The 21,327-nt window shown below is 48.7% G+C and overlaps 1 protein-coding gene across 9 annotated transcripts in view; it reads right to left on the bottom strand.

Moving 5' to 3' along the window:
* The window catches only part of BAHCC1 (BAH domain and coiled-coil containing 1), a 117,249-nt gene that overhangs the window by 37,278 nt on the left and 58,644 nt on the right, over window positions 1–21,327 (bottom strand). For 8 of the 9 annotated variants that reach the window (XM_082212319.1, XM_082212322.1, XM_082212318.1 and 5 more), the window contains 4 exons: window positions 8,804–8,983; window positions 4,219–4,341; window positions 1,924–3,621; window positions 98–203 (listed from right to left, as the gene is read on the bottom strand). In XM_082212319.1, the coding sequence (XP_082068445.1) occupies window positions 98–203; window positions 1,924–3,621; window positions 4,219–4,341; window positions 8,804–8,983 (2,107 nt within the window). The remainder of the gene's footprint in view (window positions 1–97; window positions 204–1,923; window positions 3,622–4,218; window positions 4,342–8,803; window positions 8,984–21,327) is intronic. The other variant, XM_082212321.1, reaches the window with a different exon arrangement.

The raw sequence follows: 21,327 nt of genomic DNA, 5'->3' as shown, positions 1-21,327 counted from the left end.
ATGTAAGGCAGCCAGCAACAACTGTGCTTCCAAGATGCAGGTGGGCCTTCTGAAAGCCTCTCCAGCCTAACCATAAAGCACCACAAATCGCCCTTACTGGATCAAGAGATCTCTCCCAGCAAGCCCCAGGCGCTCCTCACACAGCCGGCTCCGTTCCTCTTCGGCATCCAGGTCAATGACATGCACAGGCCGTGCCGCGCCAGCTTGCAGGAAAAGAAGAACGGAAAAGGTAAGATAAGCTATCACCTTCTGGCAGGACTTCCCCAAGGGCTGGCATCTTTTCTCCTGGCGACACGAGCAGGGGCAGGAAGCGAAGGAGCAGGAGGCCGGAGAAAGGAAGGTCACAGGAGCACATCACTTCTGCATTCCATCTCCCACTCCAGGGTGGGGTTGGAACTTAAAGAATAAGGGATGGGGCACAGGCCCCTCTTGAAAAACTCAGCATGGCATTATAAAAGTGAGCTTGCAGCTCAAGCGCCAGGGGCTGCAAGTCTGGAATGAGAGTTCACGGATAGGAGGGAGGGCAAGGCCATGGTCTGGTTAATAATAATATATTTTTTTTATTTATACGCCGCCCTTCCCGGTTCAGAAAACCAGGCTCAGGGCGTCTAACAACAAATTTAAAACACTTAATTGATGCAACAAAAAACAGCATAAAATACAGTATAAAACATGAATAACAATACATTCATGATTCAAAAATCAATTTAGGGAGGGAAATCCATCCAATAAACATTAGATGATCACCAGGGCTAGCTGGCTAAGTTAGTCCTATTTGGGCCAGCGAGGAGACCAGGGAAGAATTGGCTGTGGGATCCCAAAGCAGGTAATCTTCATAAAAAGGGGAGGGGGGGAAGGAAGGGGAATAAAAGATCAGGCTAAATTCAAATTGAAAGCCAGGCGGAATAGCTCTTTCTTACAAGCCCTGCGGAAGGAAGTTAAATCCTGCAGAAGCCTATGGGCTGAAGCCCCTTCCCTTTCTATGTTAAAGGGGCTCTGCATGTGGAAGGAGCGGCATGGCACAGCTCCCTAGTCCTGCCCCTGGCCACCCATACATTGAGAGCAGCTACCCTACTATACGGGATCCCAGTTTGGATAAATGCCTTCACTCAGGCCACGGAAAGACTTCAAAATCAGTTTTCCTTCAATAAAAATCTGGCGTACCAAATTGTGTCCCTCTGCTGCCCTACGCCTCGAAACTTAACCAAAGACTTCTAGTAACAAAAGCGTAGCTGCTAACGTTTCAGTTCCGGTTGCGGCTGCGTTATAGACCGAATGTAAAAATTAAACAGATAGGAATCTCACTAGACGGCTTATCAGAAAATCCTGTGTTTGAGATAAATCAAACGCAGATGGCTAGACAATGAATTCCAAGAACTTAGCAGCCAAATCAGGAATAGGAGTGTGTGTGGCAAGTCTGGGAATGGCGCACGGTGGGAAGCCAATGGCGTTGCATCTCTCCCAGTTAACCGACCCAGACCCATGTAGGGCCTACATGCTGGGGACTGCAGTTGTCTAGACCGGGGAACTGAATGGGTGTGCATTCCCGACTGCTCAGGATCCCCCAACCGCCTGGAGAAGGGGGTGCCAAGTTGCTGCCTACGGGAGCATGTGTACCCACAGGGTCTCCCTCCCCACTGAAAATAGGTTTAAAAGAAGCATTCTACTGAGACCCAAAGAACAGCATGTGGTATTTGCTGGGCTGTGGTTGCACACATGGGCATGTGAGTATTGCTGACCACAGTTTGCAAATGTGCCCATCAACACCAAAAGTCTGGGGAGCCCTAGTTTAGTGGTTATGTGCATGTAGGCACCCGCAATGCAGGTCTGTAGACATCAGGGACAGCATGATGTTGGGGAGGGGCCAATGGCCCTGTCCCCCAAACAAGGACTTTGTTGCAGTTGCCCCCCCCCCCATCTTACCTTTCAGCCCCATGGCAGCCCTGCTCTGCCGACTGGAGCTGGAGCCGTAGGCCGGTTCGGGCCGGCTAAGCGTATCCTTCTGGCGAGCCACGGCTACGGCGATGCCCACGGGAGGCTGGCGCACCTCGCCGTCCCCATGTCCCAGCTCGTGTTCCCTGCTGCGGGCGCAGTCCGGGCGCTCCATCTCCTGCTGGCCCTTGGCGCCCAGGAACTTGCCCCCGTCCTGGTGGGCGCAGCTGCCCTTGAGGCTGCCTAGTCCCACGAAAGGAGCTTTCTGCCCCACGATAAGTGCTTGGTTGCTGTACTTCAGCAGGTTCTTCATGGCCGACACGTCGTCGGGCGGCGCCTGCATTTCCTGGGTGAGCACCGAGCCCTGAGTCATGAGCGCGGCCTGCTGGAGGCTGCTGCTGAAAGGGTCCAGGTAGGAGTTTTTCCTCTCCTCCACCATGGGCAAAGGAGGAGGGCCCTGGCCCTGCACCGGCCACGGCGGCAGGTGCGGCCCGTTGTAGCCCAGGGAGCCGAGCTCCATGGACTTGCGCTTCGACTCTGCGTGGACCCCGGCCTGCTCCATCTCCGTCTGCAAGTGCTGCTGGTGGCGGATGCGGGCCACTTTCTGGGTGCCGGGCGTCGGCGGCTCCTTGGGGGCCTTGTCTAAAGTGCAGCAGGACTGGCTGAGTTTGCACAGCGTCTCCTGAGGGCTAGGCCGCGCGCAGTCCTGAGGGGGCACCATCTCAAAGTGCCCGCCTTTAGGCTGGTGGGTTAAGCTCCCAAAATGGCCGTCGGAGCCCGTGCTGTTCAGGTACTCCAGGCCTTTGAGGCGGGCCGCGTTGGAATTCTGCGGCCAGTCCAGCCGCCGCTCGGCTTTGCCCTCCACCTTAAGGTGAGAGAAAGGGTGGTTCCCGTAAGGGGGTGGGTGCTCGGGGCCCACGTCGTGGGGGCGCTCCTTCCCCTCGCAGGGCTCAGAGGGCACCTGGAAGGAGCGGCTCTTGTCAGTCAAGTGGCCTACGGAAGGCACAAAGGTGGCTCCGCTGATCCGCAGCTCCCGGCCGGCCTTATCCTGCAGGGGGCACATCCCGTCAGGGCTGGAGTGGAGCTGCAGGCAGGGGAAACTGCCCGTGGTCGTGCTCAAGGCCGGGGGCCCGGTGGGCAGGCTTGACGGGACGGTGTAGGAAACCGAGTGGTGCAGCATCTGACGCCGCTCCAGGCACTCGCTGTAGGACTGGGGGGGCTCGTGGTGGCCGAGGTCCTTGGCACAGCGGCTCTGGGCTCCCGCGTGGCGTGGCAGGATGCCCCCGCCGCAGCTGGGCAGCACGGCTTTGCCCGAGTCACCGTTCAGCACCTTGGAGCTCAGCAGGCAGGAGGGCAGGTGCTTGGGGCGGTTGTCGCAGGAGCCCCGCTGGGGAGCCCCTTCCTTGCAGTTGGCCTCGGGCGTCATGGGCATCCCCAGCTTGTGCCGCTCCTTGGCCGCCGCCTCCTCCTCGGCCAGCCGGTCCTTCCCCTCGCCCTTGGCCCCTTTGTCCCCCTTGGACAGCACAAAGCGCTCGTAGTCCTTGTGGCACTTTTGCCCGTGGCCTGCCTCCCGGTCCCGGCTGCAGGAGCCAATGGGGTGCCCTGGTGCGGCCCGGGCAATGCTGGGGAAGTTGTGATTGGCTGACAGTAGGGTGGGCTGAGCCGGTAGGTTCCGCAGGTAGAAATTGTCTGGAGAAAGAGGGAAACTGGTTAGGAAGCGTCTCCTTCGAGAAATAATGCCCCAGGCAAACACCCCATCTCTTCCTCCCCTATAAATATTGATTGACATCCAATGCCCTTTTAAAATGTGTTGGGGAGCAGAAGGTTTTATTGGGTTCTTCTTTTTATTTTTATTGTGTATTTTGCATATTGTGGCTTTATGTTGTGAACCGTCCTAAGACCTGCAGGTATAGGGTGGTATAATAATAATAATAATAATCATAATCATAATAATCATAATAATAATAATAATATCCCCCATGCCTTGTTGCCCAAGCAAGTCTAAAGGTTCTAGCCTCTCCTGCTTGCATGCTGCAATAGCTCTCTTTTAGGAATTGTGCCACTTGCAAAGCAGAGACTAAAGATGTTGCGCTGGGATGGTGGCGTTGGCCTCAGACGCCCTTCAGTCACAGAGAAACCAACTCCTTATTCCCTTCCCTCTCTGTGCAACTGCCTCCCAAATCTGTGCCCTTGATAAGGCGCCGGACTTCGCAGTGGTTCTTCTACCCCTCTAGAAGGGCGTATCTGCACGTTTCCCTGCAATCCCAACCATGACTCAACACTTGCCTTTCTGGCTTTCATAGAAACGGTGCTGGCCATACAGGACGTTGCTGTTTCCATGGTGATCCAAGTGGCTCATGGGAAGAAAAGTGGATGCTAAGCTCCCGGAGAACCTCGGGTAACCTGGAGCTAAAACAAGAGGCAGCGAGGAATGAAATGGTGGCTTCACAACACAGCGGTCGTGTAGTCAAGTCCCTGGCTTGGGCCTTTAAGTCTGGTCTGTCTCTATGTACCATAAATGTCAAAAGTAGACTGCCAGTGGTGGGTGGGTGGGGAAAGATATTCAAAACATTTGTTAAGACAGATTTTTATTATGGCAGTCCAAATAAACACCCAGTGCTCAGTGTTGGGAAATATCTGGCTTTCAAAGAGCAAGAGGTGAATAGAAAGGTAGTCCGAAATTGTTGGTACCACAGCAGAAAACTCCTCTGGTGCTAGGCTGGGCAGAAGAAGCTCCCGTGGGACTCTTTGGGAAGGGGGATCACATGAAACAAAGGCTGTTTGGGGGAATGAAAACACCCTATAGCATGAGCACAAGAAAATCCTGGTGAATCACTGGGTTCTTCATAAAATTTAGCATGGATATCTCAAATATTAGTCCCACAATTATGTGCAGTTGGGGGGGGGCAAAAAACCTCTGCTTGCCTCTTCACAAGGCTGGGGCATGCTCCTGTGCTTAAATAAATACAGTAGGAATAAATAAATCAAGTTCTGCACCAGGGTGACTAATTATGAAAACCAAGCACCTCTATGTTTATTTGCAATAATTTATTCCACATCATGGTTTCAGCTTTACCAATAAATTAATAATAAATAGCAGCAGCAACAACAACAATAATAATAAGAATGCTTTGAGAATCGATAGAGAGAATGGATAAATGGGATTGGTAGAGGAGGAAATGTGCCGGTGGGGTCAGGCAATGAATAAGTGAATATGCCGTCTGGGGCAAATGCGGAGCTGCTGAAGGGATTGAAAATACATGCTCTCAGGCCCACACTGATGGGGTCTCTCTGCAGGCTAGAAACTTCTTCAAATATTAACTTGAATAGCCCAGATCTTAAAGAACCTGGAGCTACCATATGCACCTGAATCCATTCCTGTGCAGCAGTTACCAGAGAGGCATGAAATAAACACAGTCACTGACTTTACAACCTTTACTAGGATTGTATCCTCCTGGCTTCCTGCCAGTCTGTGTCTGGGTCAAGGTGTCAAATGCTGCAGCTAAGGATTTTACTTGGGAGGGAAGGCTGGGGAGAGCCAAGCATTTTGACGGGCACCAAGGTGAACTGCCTGTTGCAGCCTTGAACGCTAGCTCTGGGTTTTGGATGTTAACGCTCAGGGGGACGTGGACCTGGTTCCTGGCTCCTCCAGAGACTTCATCTGCAGTGACTTTAGATAAATACCTCAACTCTGTGCAACTTAAACTCAGCTCCCTCCTTAGTAAAATGAGAGCAATCAGGGGTGACACATCTCACTAATATTGTGAGATGGAACAGCAATGTGCATTTTTTTTTAAAAAAAGGGAAAACTAAAACCAAACTAGAGATTTGGGGGAGAATACAGGAATGCTTGCTACTATAAGCACTTCAGAAACTGAAACTGCCTCTTGCTACAATTCAGAGTAAGGAAACCAATTTAAAGGATTGGCCAAAAAGATGGGTGTTTAATATTGGTAGGATTAAACTGGCGAACACAAGAACAAAGCTTTTGTTTGCTCTGAGGGAAGAAAACTAAAAGTACCACTTAAAAAGTAAAGTGCCATGTACTTTATTAATTTGGGGGGGGGGGTAAGATGCGTGCATTCAGCTAGACCAGCTTTCCCCAAACTTCGGTCTCCAGCTGTTTCTGGACTACAACTCCCATCACCCCGAGCTAGCAGGGCTGGTGGTTAGGGATGATGGGAATTGTAGTTCAAAAACTGCCAGTGACCAGAGTTTTGGGAAACACTGAGCTAGACAGTATTTCACTTTCTTTCTTTCTTTCTTTTTATTTAGTATGTTGAACTATATTAATAGGTATGTGGTTGTCGTCCTGAAAATTAGAATGGAAAAGACTTTGCATTACTAAGAGCACATATACGTGTGTATATATATATATGTGCCTGCAATTTATAGAGATGACTAATAATAATGAGAGCTAGCCCAAATAATCCCAACAGACATCTCCTCAGACACTGTACACAGCAGAGTCCCAAGGAAAAGTTTTTCCACGCTCCTTTCGCTGGTGACTCACAGCTTCCCAGGGCTAGGATCTGAGCGGTGGCAATCACTACGTGCAGCGTGTCAGGCCAAGCCACCAACAGCTCCCACCCTAACCTGCACCCTTGTCTGAGCGTCGCCATTGTCTGTTTGACTCCTCTCTAGGAGGAAGAGGCAGCCAACTCTCTTTATTCCTCTCTCTCTCTGTCTGTCTGCCCAAGTTAATCTCCCCAGTCAGCCACACACCAGCACTTTCAGCCCCGCTGCCCCACCCCCATCCACACACACACACCCCCGGACAGGCCGCCCGTCAGCATGATGCCGAGAGCATTGCCTGCACCCCGACCCACCCCCCCTCCCAGCAGCCCCAGCATGCCGGAAGCCAGCTGGCAGCCGTTCAAACTAGCAGTCGGGCCGGCTGCCAGGGCACTGTGCCAGCAGCACCTTGCCGCTCACACTTGAACTTTCTGCATCTCGCACGGAGGGGAGGATGTTGGGGGAAGGGCTCAGCGAGAGCGAGTCACCGCAGGAGACACAGAGGGAGAAGCGAAGAAAGCACATTGCGAAGAATTAGGGTAGCTAGAGTTGGGACGAGCATCATCGCAGCACGGCTGGGGCGGCCAGGAATGGGACCAAGGCAGGGAGGGAGGGGGTTCAAGGAAGACCTGTGGTTTGGGAGCAGAGGCGGCTGGGGAACGGGGGAGACAGGTTCTCCCCCCCCCCAGGGGAGGGCTGTGGGTCACACATGAAACACAAAAACGGGACTTTTTTTTTCTTTCCTGCACCCACAAGCTAAGGCTGGAAGGACAGAATAACTGGAGAGGGAGATTGGGAGCATTGGCTGGGAATTTGGGGCCAGGATAAGGGGTGGTTTGGTGGGAGTGAGGGGCAGCAAAGCTGGGAACCCCACTGTAGCAAGTTCATTCTTAAAAGTATTTTCCAAGTTCCTCCTCCTTTTTTCAATTAAAACAAAAAAAAACGGAAGGGAGTAGGGGGGCAGTTGGGAAATGTTAGGGGAATTCCTGCAGCTAAAAAGAAGGAAAATGTTAGCTCACAAGTGAGAAGAAAATGCAAACAACCCCATTGTTCCCTCCTGCTTACTTATCCCTCTTCCTCTCTAGCACCCTGCCAGCATATATACAAGGGGAAGGCCCCACCTCTGGGCTTCCATGACAGGACAGTTTAAACAAGGGATGAGGGACCTTTGGACCACCAGATGTTGTTTCAATGTAGCTCCCATCATCCCTGACCAATGACCATGTTGGCTGGGGATGAAGGGAGCTGGAGTCCAGCAACATCTTGAGGGGGTGGCAGGTTCCTCAACTCTCATTTAGGGACTTACAACTAGGCAGCAAGAGTTTCAAGCAATGGTGAGTAGGAAGAAGAAGAAGAAGAAGAAGAAGAAGAAGAAGAAGAAGACGACGACAAAGAGGAGGAGGAGTAATAGTTTGGATTTGATATCCTGCTTTATCACTACCCGAAGGAGTCTCAAAGTGGCTAACATTCTCCTTTCCCTTCCTCCCCCCCAACAAACACTCTGTGAGGTGAGTGAGGCTGAGAGACTTCAGAGAAGTGTGTCTCGCCCAAGGTCACCCAGCAGCTGCATGTGGAGGAGCGGGGAAGCGAACCCAGTTCCCCAGATTACGAGTCTACCGCTCTTAACCACTACACCACACTGGCTCTCAAACAGATAGGCCTGGTCCCTGGGCTAGAATGTTCCTTTCTGACACTTTATTCCCCCTCCTTCCTAAGAATGGGGCATGCAATGATATGGAATTAAACTCGAGTCAATATTAATGAGGCCCATTCTCTTCCACAAATGCTGGGATCTCCCTAAACAAGGTCATGTATCTTCTGCAATTTGACATGCACAAAATATTCTATGGGTGCCTGGTACAAAAATACTGGTTGTCTTCTTTTCTTTTTATTTCAAAGTCATGTTACTAGTCCTTGTGGTTGTGACAATATGGATGGTTGGGCAGCAAATGCAAGTCTCTACAATCCCAAAAGATCCATATGCTGCATGCCTACCTCTCCCTCCTTTCGCACTTCCCACGTATGCCATTGTACCAATTCATCTTGTTCTGCCATCACAAAACTTGCATTTTTGAAGATACCATATACATAGAGAGACAGGACTAATATATGAATTAAGGACATTTATATATACGTATTGGTTTTCATAATTTATTCTGTTAGCAGAATGTGAGCAGTCGAAGCACAGAATTCCAGCTCTCTTGGCTTTATTATTTGGAACTTTTAATTTGTGCACATATAGAATACAGGCAGAACTGAGAGATTTATAGGAATTGAGAAGCACCGCTCCCCTCTTCCATGTGCTTCTGGATATTCCACCAAGGCAGCGTTGAGTAATTCCATCAAACCCCTTTACCTTCATGGGAGTGTGAGAACCAAATCTGGGAAGTGCCGGAGTGGGGGCCGCGGAAGGCCGGTTCTGATGGGGATGACGCCGGGCCTGTGGGATGTGGCGGTGCTGCTGAACCCAAGCTGCTGCTGAGGAAGCTGCCCATAAAAGACGAGGCAGGTGAGTTTCCCATCAACCCACTTCCTGCTAGATGCACACACACAAAAAAAGAGAGAAGGGAGAGGGAGGAAAAAGAAAGAGTGTCGGCATATGGATGGACAGCATGAAGATCAGCAAACTTTCTACAGTAGCAATTATTGAGTTCTCAGTTTGTCATAGGCTCATGGTACAGTGCGCTACTTTGCAAATAAAATACCTAAGCACTAATCTGAAAGCAACATTTATGCAATAGCACCATACATATTTTTGCTTAAAGACCTAGCTCATCATAATCGAATAAAAATCCTAGTTCATTGAAATGTTTGTCCCTGGAACTGGGCTTGAGAAGGAAAGAAAACACTTCCAGCAGATGTGAAGGCCCACCTACGTGCTTTTACACGCAGTGCCTGGATGCAAAAACACAGTTTCCCACTCAATCTGGCAAGCTTTGGTGGGCAAATATCATCTGCCTGCTGTCTACTCCAAAGAAGGAGTTGGTATTAATGTGAATCCCCATCGAAGACTTCTGAGAATCATAAACTGGATGCATCTCCTGAGCATGGTACCTAGATGCATACAAACAAGGAAAGGCTGGGAGCATCCATTGCGACTAATAGTTGTGCATCTACAAGCTTATCAGGAAACAAATGACTGTGGGTAAATGTGTCACTAGGCCTTGAAACCTGGGTAGTAGCTGGCACATATACAGAACCCTTGAATATACAAGCCTGTGACCTTGTCAGCACTCATACGTCAGCTCAACGCTAGCAGCTTCTACGCAAATGTACCAGCCCTGCAGAACGAGCAAAGGAAAACAACCCAGACGCAACATATTAAGCGCCTCCATTTCCATGTCCAGAATGACTCCAGGAAGGGAGAATTAACCATAGGGAAATGAACCGGATGGATGCAAGTTCTCCAGAAAGAAGTATTCAAAAATTGCTTACTGTATAGAGTGCAAACATGCTCACAGTTCCTGTGAAACAACGCAGTCCTCCTACATTTTGAGTCAATGACTCTCTGGCAATCAAGTTCCTTGCAACTGGGCCTCCAAACCACTGGAAAGAGGACCCCGTCTCATTTTGCAATACCTGTGGAGACACATCCCGAACCCACTTCCCCAGTGTAGCAAACCTTAAATGCAGCTATTGTCACATCAGCTAAGCACCTGAGGGTAGTGGAGCTCGACTTGTGCACCAGTCCATACCCATGGGAGCTGTGTGACGTGGGAGCTCTATGAGATTTAATAGCCTGCTCAGTGAAGAGAACACAGTTCATAGGAGGGAGCAGATGATTTCATGTAAACCTGCATTACATTACTCGCTTACCTAGACAATGCACAGTGTTACTGCACAGGCCAGCCTGTGATTTCTTGCCAGAACTGACTCTAGAACAGTTTATTTAGGAAATACTATTAATCCATGGCTGACACTTGGGACTCCTTGTATTTACTGATCATGGCTGTATCTGCCTGTGAGATGGCAGGACAGCTATACAGGTGTAACAGCACCTCTTGAAGGTGGTTGGCTTTTTCAGGGGTGGCTACTGCTCCAGGCCTTGCTAGGGCAAAAGACTTGCGCTAACAATGGAAAACTCCTCAATGCAAAATGTTTGTAAGCTTGTTCCCCTACTTTGCTTTTCTCGCTTCCAAGGCACTCACTGCAATGGCTTATCCAGCTCTACAGATACTAAAATCTCTCTCTCTCTCTCTCTCTCTCTCTCTCTCTCTCTGTGTGTGTGTGTGTGTGTGTGTTTTCTGGCAGGGTTTCAAATTCATCATGGGAAAATTCATCACCACCAAATTTCTGCCTATGAAACAGTTGCTTAAGGTGAAGGGGAAAGCTTACCAGAAAAGATGGCAGCTCACCCGGCCAGGCCTGCAAATAGTGCTGTGCTCTATCTATGGGCAACGGTCCTAGACCTTTTAGTCATTACCCCTAGGTATTTGACGTGGGCGAGTGCCTGGTGAGGCATCCAGCCAAAAAGCAGGAAGTACTCCTCTCTTTAAGCCAGCCCACGCTCCCTGGCTAATCCCACTGGGATGCCTCAGCGATGAGTGTGGGGAAGTGGTTACAAGGGCAGGGCCAAGGCAGTTCTCCCCACAGCTGGGGTGGGGGTGGGAGCCTGATCACTAGCTAGGGAAGTCCCTTTCTGGACATGACATTGTGAAGAGACTAGGTCAGATCAGAGTAGGCGGTGGCGGCGTGAGAGAGCCAGCCCAGTATGGAGCTTTAAAAGCCTATCACTTTAGGCTCTCCCATAGGCTAAGCACAAACCTATGAGTGCTAAGGAGATCCCTGGGGAGTTTCTGAGTCTCAGACCTGATCCAGAACTGCCCAACAGGGCCACAGACTTCCTTCCTTAAGGGATGCCCAAGCCACATAAGATCCCTAAACTCCTGTTGAGTTTGACAAAAAGAATTAAGTGACACTTAATTTTAAAATACCGTATTGGAAAAGAATGGGAGCGGCAGAGCTGTTTGTTGTTGTTTTGTGCATACCAACACCCCGCACCGCACCCCGAACATCTAAAAGCTGTACTATTGAACTCGTATTTCTTCCAGGTGGTGTTGTGTGGGTTTTTTTTAGAGGGCTCAGCTGGGTGATGCAGTCAGTAAGTAGAGAGGGCTTTGTAAGGTCAGCAGATACCGTATTTTTTGCTCTATAAGACACACCAGACCACAAGACGCACCTAGTTTTTGGAGGAGGAAAACAAGAAAAAAAATATTCTGAATCTCAGAAGCCAGAACAGCAAGAGGGATCGCTGCGCAGTGAAAGCAGCAATCCTTCTTGCTGTTCTGGCTTCTGGGATAGCTGCGCAGCCTGCATTCACTCCATAAGACGCGCACACATTTCCCCTTACTTTTTAGGAGGGAAAAGTGAGTCTTATAGAGCAAAAAATACGGTATATAATTGCCCAGAACGTGGGAAGACACAAGAGTTCGGGCAGGAAGGAGGATGGGAAAGGAAATACTAGCGAGAAGCACTTCTCTTTCTAGCAGGAGTTACATATCTCCCTAATATTCAGACTCAGCCTCAAATGTCATAAAGGAACCCCAGAAGAGGAAACGCAGCTCATGTGTGTCCCCGCCCCCTGCAATTCCATGCTGGAGCATCACAGTACGCCAGTGATTGTGTAAGCAAAAACAGATCCTCACCCCAGTCCTTGGAATCACCACTAAAGGGCTATCCTAGCTGAATTAAAACGCTGATCTCCCATTTTGTGCCTTACTATTGCTATGCTGAGCATTAAATAACATTAGATGACTGAGGGCTGATCAGGATGCTACTTTCTTATCTTAATTTTAATGCCCGTCATTTCTTCCCACCAACATCTTTGTATATTTGCCTGAGATACCCAGTGGAAATCTGAAGGCTCCCCCCGGGAATGCAAGAGTTCATCAAACCAGCTGAGAAAGGAAATTTGGCATCATAGGGGCGTGCCCAGTTTGTCTCTCTAGTTTGGCTGGTAGCTCCTATTGTCATCCTGCAGTAACTTAACAATCAGAATTGCGATTGATTTTCTAGACTTCTGGAGGCAGCATAGTTTTTTCTGTGTGTATGCATCCTAGAAGGTGTGACACAGTGATGCAGGTGGAGAAGGGAAGATTCTGAACACATGATTTTGTCTTATGTTTAAAACCAGTTACAGTATTTAATCTGACAGGAAAGGTAATAGTGAGGGTGTGCCAATGAAGGTGCATGGCAACAGGTTCACCTGCCTGATATCACTGTCAAATGGCCTTGAGGGAAGGTGGTTCTCAGGTCTGTGAGATAGGTTAGTTGCCTGTTCTGGATAGGGTTGGAAGAATCATGTACGGCATCTAGGGGTCTCTCTGATCCACCTCTATCAGTAGAGGCCAAAGAGACCGCTGTGGCCAGGAGTGTTTGTTTTTTATAAGCTCTGGCTAGTACGCCAGCTGCAACTGTTCTTGGAATTGTCCAAACCGAAGTCCTTGTGTGGGCTTCTGCTGATGGGACTCACTACTTGAATCTCACTCTCTTGATGTGACACTGCTCATGTTTCTCCACATCCCTGAGGTTTGGTTTGCCTTTACTATAACGGCCCAACCTTCATTGCAGCAAGCTCTGCCCTGTGGAACTGCCTGCCAGTAGACGTTTGGCAGGAACTATCCCTGCCTTTCAGATGTCTTCTGAAAACTATACTATTTAGGCTGGCCCTTAAAACATGAGTGTCACTTCTTAGCTAACCAGTACTTACTGATGTCTTTATACAGTGGTACCTCAGGTTAACTACTTAATTCGTTCCGGAGGTCCGTTCTTAACCTGAAACTGTTCTTAACCTGAAGCACCACTTTAGCTAATGGGGCCTCCTGCTGCTGCTGCGCCGCCGGATCACAATTTCTGTTCTCATCCTGAAGCAAAGTTCTTAACCTGAGGTACTATTTCTGCGTTAGCGGAGTCTGTAACCTGAAGCGTATGTAACCCAAGGTACCACTGTATTTAAGTTTTATGGGCATTCATAGTCTGGTTTTATTGCATTTTGTATGTTACCAACCACCTTGACACAAGGAAGTGCATATTATAAATATTTAAATAACAAACACACATTAAAACCACACTTTTTACAAACAAAAAACAGGAAACGTATTGCTAACACAATCTACACCTTAAGCAAGTGCTCTTTCCCCAAAATGTGATTATTATTTTTCTAGAGTCTGAAAGCGGCAGAAAACACGAGGGCAATGATTTGGTGACATTATAATATAGATTCTCTGTAAAAGCAAGTGAACAAGATGTGGTTATTCCAGAGTGAACAGCTAGCACAGAAGTACCGCTAGAACAATCCATAAATCAAGAAATCAGTACCAGGTTTAATTACCTCTCTCAATCTTGGAACTCAGAAGAGTGGTTGGGGCCAATGAGCACATGTGCACATGCCCAACCCCACTTTAGATGGGCTACAGGCAAAACTGCTGATTGGCGTACAAGTAGCCTGCTTGTAGAAGCTCCTGGCCAAATTCCTCCCCCCCCCCATTGTCCAGTCACACACCTAGCATTACAGTGGTACCTCGGGTTACATACGCTTCAGGTTACAGACTCCGCTAACGCAGAAATAGTACCTTGGGTTAATAACTTTGCTTCAGGATGAGAACAGAAATCGTGCTGTGGCGGCGCGGCAGCAGCAGGAGGCCCCATTAGCTAAAGTGGTGCTTCAGGTTAAGAACAGTTTCAGGTTAAGAACGGACCTCCGGAACGAATTAAGTAGTTAACCCGAGGTACCTTAACCTGAGGTAAAAGGTAAAAGTAAAGGGACCCCTGACCATTAGGTCCAGTCGTGGCCGACTCTGGGGTTGCGGCGCTCATCTCACTTTATTGGCCAAGGGAGCCGGCGTACAGCTTCTGGGTCATGTGGCCAGCATGACTAGGCCACTTCCGGAGAACCAGAGCAGCACACCGTTTACCTTCCCGCTGGAGCGGTATCTATTTATCTACTTGCACTTTGACGTGCTTTCGAACTGCTAGTTTGGCAGGCGCAGGGACCGAGCAACAGCAGCTCACCCCGTTGCGGGGATTCAAACCGCCGACCTTCTGATCAGCAAGTCCTAGGCTCTGTGGTTTAACCCACAGCGCCACCCATGTCCCTTAACCCGAGGTACCACTGTATAATAAACAGCTGACAATTAAAAAGCAAGGCCCGCACCACCATTAGCCTGGGCTCTGGAGTGTTGTGCTCTACAGCTCCCCCCTTCAACAAGCAACCTTATCTGCAGCTACAATTTCAAATCAGGAAGCCATGCATTCCTAGCACCTCCACCCATTTGGCAGCACAGCCTCAGACCACACAGCATTCTGCGTCCCACGGTTCCCCATCCCGCTGAATCGGTGCCATTTCCGGCAGCTGTGGTTGCTACGGTACTTCTCCCTGTCCTCTCCCATCCCGCTTTTCCACAGCTGTGTGTGGAGTATGGGCAGTACTACCAGGCCTAAGACAAACCCAGGATGCATTGCAGAAAATAAACTTCCCCACCCCCGCCATGTATCCAAGCCCCCACAGACTCTGAAGCCGTTTCAGGGCAAAAGAGTTGCCCTCTCAGGCCGAGCTGCCTAGGAGACCGGATAAATAGGAAAGGGGGAGAGGAGCAGTTGGTCCTGGCATGGGGAGGGAGGCGGTTCCTGTTTCTAGGCCGAGCCTATCTGAGAAGCCGTGGTGCGGCGCCTTGGCTTGCGTCTCCCTGAGAACGGAGCCCCCCCGCCTCAGCTCTCTCACGCCTGCCAGCGTTTCCCAGCCTGTGAGTCACAAGCTGCTGGCAGTGTCTGCTCCCCTGACTCTGCAGCTGATCAGCTCCTCTCCAGTTTCCCACCCACTCCTCAAACAGCCAAATCCTTAGCCAAACCTCTCGCGCTCCGCTTGGAGCCCCTGGATCCCATGAACTGGAAACGCATCTCTGGGCAACTCCCTCCTCCCAGTCATTTCGAGCCAAAAATACAATAATTGAGAGGAAAGGGAAGGGGGGAAACACATAACTGAATGGAGATGTTCGCTTCTGGGACGCAATGACCCTAAGGAAGGACGCAGACAAGATATATTATTCCATACATGAAAAAAGAATCATCCTAAACCTACTGGGTTTTTTTGATATCAAATCATTTTGAGTCTCCACCTCCTTCCTTTCCTCACCTGTAGTTTTGGTGCTGTCCCCTTGTTTTCCTGCTGTATTAATTCAAACGACCAGCAATTCACAGCTTGTTGGTGCATACAGTAAACCCGCAACTTATAGAGGGTTTAGGTTCTGGGGATACGCACCTAAAACTTGTGTAAGGTGAAAACACATTGGGTTCCATGGCGGGTGGGATTGCCAAAGTCTTTTTTCCCCCAGACGGGTGCCCCTTTCTCTCTCCACCCCCCCCCCCAGTATAATTGCCAAGCTGAATGAGCACAAGTTAAATGTGTGTAAGAGCTGTGGGCTTGCTGCAGATAGTTGCTCTGATAAATTTGCCTTTCAAATTGAATTTCAAAAGGCTCTCTTGGGGTCTGGTGGCAACATGGCTGGCGAAGAAGGGTTTCCAACTATTTTACTGGGCTCTGCACCTGTGCCTTTAGCAACATCTTAGGGATCTGCAGGGATTAGCAAGTGATAACGCCAGATGATTTCTGCAGATCAGGTTGCTTTTTTCAGCATAGAAGTTTCCAAAGTTTCAAGGAAGGTGGGGTGGATCTTGTTTGCTGGGCTCACTGAGGCTCAGTTGCCCCCAACTCCCACCCTGCCCTGCTTTTGTAATTCAATGCTTTAAGAAGCACAGCATCCGTCTCCTCAAAGCTATTGTTGACTGTAAAGTTTGCCTGTATAAAAGGGAATTCCAGGTCCAATCCCACTAAATTCTTGAAATTCAGTTTGCTTTACATCATTACAAGATGTGGACGCAGGAGGCAAAAGCAGGTCTAGGAAAGGAATATCCATTGAGTAACACAACAAAGGCTGAGAAAGCAACTGCTTCCCATGTTTTTCCATTGATTCAAACTCTTTGTGGTTTTAGTCAGTAAACCAGAGCTCTACAGGGGATTTTACTTCTCTCTGGCCACTGGAAACCAGGAAAAATAATAATCTGAATCCTTATAAAATCCTCATAGAAGCAGAATCCAAATATCTTAGCAAGCAAACCATTATGACCAGGAGGAACGCCATCCACCACTGTCTGTGGAAAAAACGAGGCTATGTTGGTTCCCCAGCCCTTCAAATGAGTTGCAGGAAACAGGAATTTCCACCTTAAAAACAACACTTGGGGGGGGGGACTTTCCCCCTTTCACCACTGGGCAAGAATTACCATAAATTCATTCATGATGTCAGAGTAAGGAGACAAGGAAGGGGAAAGTGTCAGGTTTCTAAAGGAAGAAGTCTTGAGTCTTTCAGCTTGTTTGCAACTCCAACCACAGATGTATGGCTGTTGGTTGCTTTCTCTTTTTTTTTAAATGAAGAGGAAAAACCATTTTGCACAAATTCAGTGGCACTCATTCCTTCCTTTAGTTATTTACTGTATGTGATGGTTACCAGCTTGGAGCTTCACAAGAGGATTAGACAAATTCATGGAGGGTTAAGTCTGTCAGAGGCTACTAGCCACAATTGCTATGTTCTGTCTCTACTGCCAGAAGCAGCATGGGGAAAACAAGATGGGGAAAGTGCTATTGCACACAAAACCTGCTTGCGAGCCACTGTGGGCTGACTAGGTGGGCCTCTGGTCTGATCTTGCAAGGCTTTTCTGATGTTCTTATAATGTATTATGTGTGCCCTACTATTACATGAGGCTTCCAGTGGTGTCTCATCCAGACTACAAATCAGGTTTACTCATTTGCTTCAGAATGTTGCAGTACCTATTGTTCCCAAACCACCCACTGGACTCACTCTCATATTTGCTTCCCGTACGCCAGAGCTGAGCCCTGACACTAAAATAAGAGCAAAGCACAGGTCCTGGTCAAACACAGGCACTTTGCATGCAGAAGCAGACCAGGACAAAAAAAAGTGTTCATATAAAACAGCAATCAACAACAGCTTAGCCGAAAGCCAACTTTCAGAACCCCAAAACTGTGGGACAAGCAGCCACTCTCTTCATCTCCTTTTCTGAATAGGGATTTCCTTAACTGTTGTGCCAATCTCTCACAACACACAACAGGGGCAGATGATGCGCTGCTGAAAAGTAGTGCATGTGGTACTCTGGGCAACTGTGGATGAGGAAGTCCAGTCTTCATTCGGAAGGATCAGGAACTCCAACACGGATGCCTGATTTCAACTTGCAAGGGCTGGAAGAAGGTGCCCAATCCAATTACCTTAGGGAATTCGAGTTCACAGAGAGGTATGTTGGTGGTTTCTGGTCCAGGGCAGGGACAAACTGTTGCAAGGTTTTGTGATCCTGCAGATTCTAGACATTACGACTCAAGAAAAGTGCACGAAAAAAAGTGTACAGCCAGCAGAAAGACACCAAGAACAGCACCTGTCCTCTGGCCAAGCTGTGGCCAGCCCAGTGGAAAAATGTGCCAGCTAGGGGAGGCATTGTTTGGAAGCAGTGGTGTGCTTAATTTCACTTGTGCCAAGGGAGCAACACCGCCTCTCCCTAAATACAAGGTGTTTGAGGCAACAAGCCCTGCTCTGTAAGCTAGGCCAAAGGAGGGAGGTTTTCCTTGGAGCTAGATAATAATGTTCTGAAAAGTCTGACTGAAGGGCTCATCAAGGCCGGTGCCAAGCCCGTTCAGATGCTTTGTAATGGATACATTCTGCTAGCCGCACCTAAGGATCTCCTGATGTGAATCAGTGGAGCCACCAGTGAATCATATTTAAACAAAGCAATAAGCTCCAGACTGGACACGAATAGGATACCGAGCCAGGGCTACAGCATCCCTTATTCCAAGGCTTTACAGTACTCAGTCTGAGCTATCAGTTGCTGCTCCCTCGGGGCTGGGCTCCTTTCCCATCATTCATAGCTACACTAATGCCCTTCAACTCTGACCCAAAAGGTGGCTGTTATTTCCCACTTAAAACCTTCCAGGTGTCACTAGGCGCCCCCCACCCGCAAGAGAAGCCCAGGGCTCCTAGTCTTCCCATGGCACGAATCCGCAACGCCCCTTTCTGCCCCAAAGCCATGCACTCCTTGCCCCGCACATGCCTTGGCTGGTGCCCCTCAGTCCATCCACAGCCCGTCTGCCATCTTATTTCCAGCGTGAAAAAGAGCATGGAAGTTGGTGAGAGACAACGACAGGCTGGCTGAGAGTGGGAGGCTTGCATGACTTTTCTGCGAGAGTGTGTGTGATATTTGGGATGTCCTGGGCTCTGAGCTCCAAACTCTCTCCTCTCCAAACAGCTCAGCTTCTGCAGTGTGTGCGAAAGGGAAGAGGCTAATTTGCACTGAGGCTTGGATGAAGTTATCTAACTGGCCACTGAGAGCTGCTGGATACTGCAGCTGCCCCTCGTTCTTTGAGGCAATGCCCCTTTCTCCAGATCATCCCAAACGTCCCCTCTACTGCCAAAAATAACCTCCAACCATGTTTTAAGCCTATATTTCAAGACATCATTGCTCCATGGTGTTTTTTTATTTTGAAACTCTCGTTTGGCAGCTTTATTTGGGCTTCGGGGAAGGGACCCCACCGCTGCGGCCAGATCATTAAGTGAATGGGGCGGAAACCGGGGAATGGGATAAGCCCAGGTTGTCCCCACTTACCCCATGTTACTGAGGCAACTCTATCAGCCCTGGAAGCATCAATTCAAACAGCGCATGACACACACATTCTCCGTAGAGCTGCCCTGGCTTACAAAGGCAGCTGCCTTGATTGCCATTGTTGAGGCAAACAGCACCCATTCATCCCTGCCCTGTTGCTGCACGGCAATGCGCAGCTCCAAACCCATCCGTCTTAGCCTCTCATTTCTCTACCTGACAAGCCTTCTGTGACTCAGCCAGCCCACATCTCCTGTTTTCTGTGGGTCTCCTTGATTCGATGTGCAGCTTCCTCATTGTTCTGAATTGTAAAGCAATTTTAGAGTTTAAAAGCAGTGGTGGGACATCTCTCTCCCCACCCACCTACCCGCCACCACCTCAGCCTAGCCATGCTAGAATCTCAGACATCTGTGGCTCACACACTCAAGATGTTTGTGAGTTCGAGGGGCGGGGGGGGGGAAGGTTTGCTGGAATTTATTCTAGAATCTAGAATAATTGAACCAGCAACAAACTCCTACCCCTCCCGCCCCAAGAGAGTTGGGCTCACACTCTCATAGTTTGAGCTGACAACTCCTTGTTCACTTTCCTTTTAACAACACTTGGCAAAGGTACTGCCAAATGAAAATGGTAGATAATGTAGAAATGGTAGAAAATGGTAGATAATGTAGATCTTTCACTGGTCCCAGCTTTTGAGTTACAGAACAACCATTTTAGCAGAAGACGACATTAAAAACTGAGCATTTATGCCCTCTGTGGATAAATGTGATTGATTATTTCAGACAAAGCAGCAGTTCATCCATAAAGATATACTTCACAGTACACAACATATACTTATATGCACACACAAATACATAGGATACATACGCACAATACTTTATACTTGAATCAATGGAAAGTGAATACCTGGTTTTTGTTTTGTTTTTACAGTCTACACACAATCAAGATCTATTGCATATTTTTTTGCCCCTGAAAAGCGCTATTTGAGAAACTGCTTTCATTCTGAAAATAATAGCTCATTGCACATTGATTCTGCATTTCCCTGCACTGTGTCCATTTGAAAACAGATGAAAATGGATGTAGCCAGTGATGCTGTTTGGTGAGTGTATACTAAAGATTGCAATCACCCCTTCCTTCTTCATTCACCTGGGGCACATGCAGGGAGGGAAAAGAATAGCTAACCTAATCAAGGGGAGGGTTCTCAAAATTGTATCAAGTAACCACACCCACCTTTGTGGATGGCAGGATCTGGAATCAATCTCCTTTGGAAACAACATGTTGGAGATGGCTGCATAATGGATTCCAGATCGAGAAAAAACTACATTTTTGTGCTGCAAATGCATTCGTGCACATGCAGCTAGATATATATCTATGGATATAGATACACAAATCAAACACAACTCATATGTCTCTCACCTAATCAAACACCAGGAGGGAGGGAGGGATAGTTGGTTGATATATTTAACTTGAGGGGGAAATGGTGCCCCTATGTGCTTCCTTTGCCAAAGTTGGAGGCTCAGAATGCAATGAAGACCAAAACACACAGATGAAAAATGACAGGTTCCCAAGAGCCTTCCACAGTCAAAAGCGCTATATAAATGCTAAGAACTATAATTGTCCAGCTAGATTTCAATAACCACTTCAGCCGGGCTGAAATACAACAGGCACTGAAACTACAGATTGATCCTGAGAGACGTGACAGAACTATATGAGGTTATACAAAGCAGACAGGTCCTGACTTGGGCATGAAATGGCGATATGGGGGAAGCCTACAAGTGAGGCAGAAGTAAAAGGGGTTTCGGGTGTGTGAGAGAGAGAGGGGGCGGCTGGGTGCCCAGTGGACTGAGGTGTCTGAACAGAACAAATCTGAGGAGTGGAAACAAGGACAATATGGCCAGAAGTGAGGAAGCCCAACTCTTTCCCCCCATAGAATCATAGTTGGAAGGGACCCTGTGGATCATCTAGTCCAACCCCCTTCAACGCAGGAATATGCAGCTGTCGTATACACGGATCAAACCCGCAACCATGTCATTATCAGCACCACGCTCTAACCAACTAAGCTACCTTGTGTGTTGTTTCATGATTAACTCAAGTGAGTGAACTCAAGCAGCTGAGCGGGGGTTTTCCCACTCCTGTTTCAGGTTCAGGAGCCATTACAGAAAAGGGAACAGGCTATTCTGGTGGTTGGAAAGTTGTAGCTGAGCCCAGGACACAGGTCATTGGGCTCAAGCT

Source organism: Podarcis vaucheri, assembly GCF_965113315.1.
Source record: "Podarcis vaucheri genome assembly, chromosome: 2".
Classification (NCBI taxonomy): domain Eukaryota; kingdom Metazoa; phylum Chordata; class Lepidosauria; order Squamata; family Lacertidae; genus Podarcis; species Podarcis vaucheri.
This window is presented reverse-complemented; position numbering and strand designations above follow the sequence as displayed.